Source organism: Eucyclogobius newberryi, unplaced genomic scaffold (genome assembly GCF_026437365.1).
Source record: "Eucyclogobius newberryi isolate DKJ021-1_F unplaced genomic scaffold, fEucNew1.0.hap1 SCAF_19, whole genome shotgun sequence".
In the NCBI taxonomy this organism is placed as follows: domain Eukaryota; kingdom Metazoa; phylum Chordata; class Actinopteri; order Gobiiformes; family Gobiidae; genus Eucyclogobius; species Eucyclogobius newberryi.
The window spans coordinates 7,151,293-7,156,170 of NW_027315823.1; the positions used below are offsets into that span (position 1 = coordinate 7,151,293).

General features: G+C 43.2%; 1 protein-coding gene across 1 annotated transcript; it reads right to left on the reverse strand.

Moving 5' to 3' along the window:
* Positions 1-330: 330 nt before the first annotated feature.
* b3galt6 (UDP-Gal:betaGal beta 1,3-galactosyltransferase polypeptide 6) lies at positions 331-4,631 on the reverse strand. The gene is made up of 2 exons (XM_072451537.1): positions 4,333-4,631; positions 331-2,832 (listed from the first exon to the last, which is right to left on the reverse strand). Exon 2 carries the CDS (start codon positions 2,821-2,823, stop codon positions 1,789-1,791), a length of 1,035 nt encoding a protein of 344 aa, XP_072307638.1. The 5' UTR covers positions 2,824-2,832; positions 4,333-4,631; the 3' UTR covers positions 331-1,788.
* Between the last annotated feature and the right edge of the window lie 247 nt (positions 4,632-4,878).

A 4,878-nucleotide genomic window follows, 5' to 3' on the forward strand; every position in this document is an offset into this window, starting at 1 on the left:
AAAGCAGAAAAATGTCATGTTTTTACTCAATTTGAGTCAAACGCTGCAAGTCGTTGCTAAAAAATAAATAAATCTTCTTTTATAAGTTATATGTCACGTTTATTTTCTGGACTAAACCAGGACTAAACCAGCACTAAACCAGCCCTGAACTGAGACTAAACCAGGACTAAATCAGGTCTAAACCAGGACTAAACCAGGACTAACCCAGGTCTAAACCAGGTCTAAACCAGGTATAAACAAGGACTAAACAAGGACTAAACCAGGACTAACCCAGGTCTAAACCAGGTCTAAACCAGGACTAAACCAGGTCTAAACCAGGACTAAACCAGGACTAAACCAGGACTAGACGAGGTTTAGATCGAGACTAAATTGAGGGAAAACCAGGAACAAAACCAAGTCAATGTTTTGGAGCCTAAACTTGTTTCAAATTCTTACACTTCAAACATGGATTCAGAGCTGTTTGAGTGACAGATTCATCTCGAGCGGTTGTTCCAGCATTAAACTGAAACAGAACTAAACCAGGACAAAACTTGGAATAAACTACAACTAAATCTATTGTATTGAAATTGAAATTTATTTAGCTTTGTATAGAACTTTAAATATGCAACCGCCATTACCGTTTGCCTCAGCACTTGTGTAGCGCGCCAATAAATTATACACAATAAATACACATTAAAAAACAAAACTTACAAAATGAAAAATAAGAAAAATAATCAGGAATTTCCCGCTCGTGTTCTGGGAAACTGCACAGCTTAAGTAGTACCTCAGAGTATTTCCAAATATTATCCACAGCAGAAGTAACGTCGATTGTTTGTTTTACACGTTTTACAATCTAAATGAACCAAGATCCGTTTTCAATTCAAGTGTCGTTTTCCTCGCCGACAATTTGAACGTCTAAACTTAACAATTTAAGACAAACGTACGGACGGAAATTCAAGTATTTTCAATTTGAGTTTCAAAATCTGGATTCAAGACATTTTAAAACACGTTCAGGAGCGTTTTAAACCCACAGACGACTCGCGTGCATTCAGGAATGTTCCGCAGTGTGCCATTAAACGCATCTATCTCCATGGAGACGAGAAGGCCACGCCCCCCGGGTCAGATTACAGGTCAGATCCGTGAAGAGCCGACCCGACAGGACATGACAGAAGCACCTTCACTTAAAGACGAGATAGATGTGGTTAATGCCTCATTGTGGAACATTCAGGTAAATAATAACAATACTGTTATTGCCATGGAGACAAGGTGGTGACGCCTCCAATAGAAAAGTTACACAGAGCACCTTTAAAAGGACACATATGCATTATCTGTGACTATAAATAATGTATCTACTGGAAGCACACGTTACTTTACATCTGTGAGGCGTTCCCTCATCAGGATTTGTGTTGACGCTCCATCTACTGGCAGCAGAGGGAATTACCACGGGGAAATAAACAAAAGCTAGCTTGCCCCCGACATGCTAACGTAAACAAGCGGTTGTAATGGACGTGATTTGAGGCGGGAACGCTCAGGACGAGTCTGGGAATGATCCATGGACTTCAAAACAGCTCCATCTGTGACGTCACAAAACTGGGACATTTGGAGCGGAGTGTTTTCTGAGGCTCAGAGGGAGAGGTCTCAGTAGACAGGATTCATCAAACGAGCGTGAACGAAGCTAAACACAGCTCCGGGTGAGTTTTTGACGAGCGAACACTGTTATAATGCGGTTAAAAGGGCAGACAAAAACTCAAAATAGCGTAATACGTGTCCTTTAATAAATATTCCTTCTGCGCAGCGGCAGTAAAAGTCTCAAGGGACGCCGTCTTTCCTTTGACAGCACTGAGAGGGCGGCACGCTCCAGTCGTAAATGTAGGACAATCTTAACTTGACTTCCTCTTTACAAAGACGCCCGTCGCGCTGCAGCGTCTGGTGCTTCTCCAGCATGTCCTCCAGACTCTGCTTGTGCGTCACCAAATACTTGTTGTTGCAGCCGCGCGACTTGTACTCGGTGTCGAAGCGCGGGTCGTGGGTCCTCTTCACGTCCACCGGCGCCAGCCACGCCCCCAGCGACACGTCCTCGCTCTGCCACGTCTTGAAGAACCCGGCGTTCAGGCGGACGAAGCGGACCAGGTCGGCGGACAGGACGTAGCCGCCGCCCAGAGCGTACGGCAGGTAGTAATCGCACAGCTCCCAGGAGCCCTCGCGCCACTTCCCCGCCGATTTGACGCGACCCCTGCCGGAAAAGAAGCCCCAGTAGAGTCGGCTCGGCTCTTTGGACTTCAGCTCTTCTTTTATCAGGTCAAGGCGGGCGAAAGTGTCGTCGTCCGCCTTCAGGACGAACTTGAAATCCACGTTCTGGTCCAGCCACGAGTACATGTGGATGAGTTTCAGCGTTAGATTCTCGTACGAGTCTTTGAGGTCGGGCAAGAGCAGTAGATCCTTATGACGGGCTTGTTCCGTGTTCAGATTTAGCATGTCTTCGCTCGATAATCCGATAATTCCGACGACAAACATGGCTAAGACGTCAGCGTCGCGCTTGACGAGCCACGTGCTGCGAATGATGCTGCGTCTCTCGGTGTATTTGGGTCCGGTGGTGATGAGGACGACCAGGAAAGCGGACAGGTCTTTCCCAGAGTCCGAGGAGGGAGGGAGTTTGTCCAGCGCCTCCTGGTGGCGGTGGTGGGGAGAGCCGGAGCGCGGGGCCAGTCCCGGCGGGTCGGAGTGCGTTTGTTTTAACGTTTCCGAGGTGCATTTAGCGAGGAAGAGCAAGACGACGGCGAAACAGCAGACGGAGCCGATGACCAGCGCCGTCTTGTGGCGACACATGAGACGCACGAGGTTCATGATGGACGTCTGAGGGGAAAACGGAGAGGATGTTAGTCGAAAACATTTAAAAGAATATTTGCCTCTTTCTCAACAAAACAAAGGTAATTCCAGGTTTGTTAAAGTGGATTTCAAACCTTTTTACCACTTTTTTATGCAAAATAGGTAAAATTCTAATTCTAAAATTAGGTAAAAGTCAGGAAAGAACACAAATTTGATACAGTCTTCCCTCTTTTATTTTCTTTTTTGGCTATGGAAAAATAATTTACATTTAAAAAATATGTATATATATATTAAGGTGTTGGATGCAAAATATATGCAATGATGAAGATATTAACTATAATAAATGTAACGTTTTTCTAATATTTCAATGTAATATTATGAGGTCTAGTCTATAATAAGTTAAATTTACAAATCAATTTAGTCATAAAACATGAAATATGAAAACATAAACTGACAAAATATAACAAATTACTACAACTAAAAAAATTACCAAGAAAATGTAAGACCATAATATTTGAAATGTAATACTTTATTGTGTAATTTACTGCTTTTAATAAGATGAGTAAGATAAGAGAACCTTTATTTGTCCCAAAATGTGTTGCAACATAATAATAAAAACAGATAACTTATATAACTCTTATAATCTTAAAGGCGGTATGGACGATTTTTCGGCGATTTGAGAACGCAGGCGGAAGTGCGCATGCGCACTCCCCCGTGCGGACCGATACAACACACACGTGCGTTTGTTTATTAGTGCAAAGGAGCGCATCGCATCTCTCGTCTCCCGTAGATTTCTGTCCACTTCTGCGTCAGCTCGGACTGTCTTTCTCCGTCTTCATTTTGCCCCGTACACTGAGGGAACTATATTATGATAGATCCATGCGCTTAGACACGCGGAAACGTGGGACAAGCCACACGCGGCTGCAGGTGAGCGGTAGGTGCGTTTTATGATTGATACGTGGCAGGACAAATGATTTATCCACGCCACGAGGAAATATGATAAAACATTTGCTGAAAAAAAACATCCATACCACCTTTAATAATAATAACGCTCTTATTTACAACTGTTATACGGACAGAAAATATTACACCAGGGATCATTTTGAATTATTTTATGACCCTGTGGCTACTCTGCCTAAATGTAGGTTTTAGTCATTTTTTTTGTGTTATTTCTTATTTAATGATCCAAAGACAATATTCAGTATCGAATAAAATCAAATACAATAAATGAAGGGAACTGATAAAATTAGTGGCATGGGAAATTGGGGATTAAAATAAGAGCACAAAAATATACTAAACTGTATCTGATCTGTGCATTTTTACTTTCAATAACAGCAAGCATCGTATTAAAAAAAAAAAACACAGACTAAAATAACACTACATTTGCCATTTGTCCCTAAAGTGCACAAAGGAAGAAGCTCTTTCCATTGAGCTACAGCTGCTCCTGTAGTCTCCAGCTTTAAAGGAGCTCACGTTTAAGATCCATAACATTATTATTGCACGCAAATATTTCCACATGCACTTTACCTTTTGTGGACGAGCGTGGGGAGAATCACAGCAGAGAAATATGCAAAATAGGAGCCTTGTCGCGCAAACGTCAGCTCGGGGGGCAAAATAGTGTACGCACTTTCAATAAAACCCCCTAAAGATGTAAACAAAGCGCGCGTGGGCACGTTGGACCGGGGGGCGGAGCACCAACGGCGAACCGCAAACAGACCAGGGCATTTGTCGCGTGATCCGAGCCATATTTCATCTTAAATGTGCAGATTATGTGGATAAATATGATCGGCGACTTGCAGAGAGAGCTGCCATGTCGAGGCGGAAGCGGAAGTGAAGCCCCCGACCACCAGCGGACCAATAGATCCATGCAGCGGACGCGCCGGAGTCAATACGTCAACAATAAACTTAAGGATTTTTTTTATTTGTGATTAGAAACTGCGGAATTTTGACACGGATGCGCGAGAGAAACGGGCATGTTGGTTTGAAAGTGTCAGAAAAAAAAATATATATAAAAAAGAAAGGATTGGGACAAGAGCAAGTCGGATATGAAAGAGCAGTGCGCTTCAAAATAAA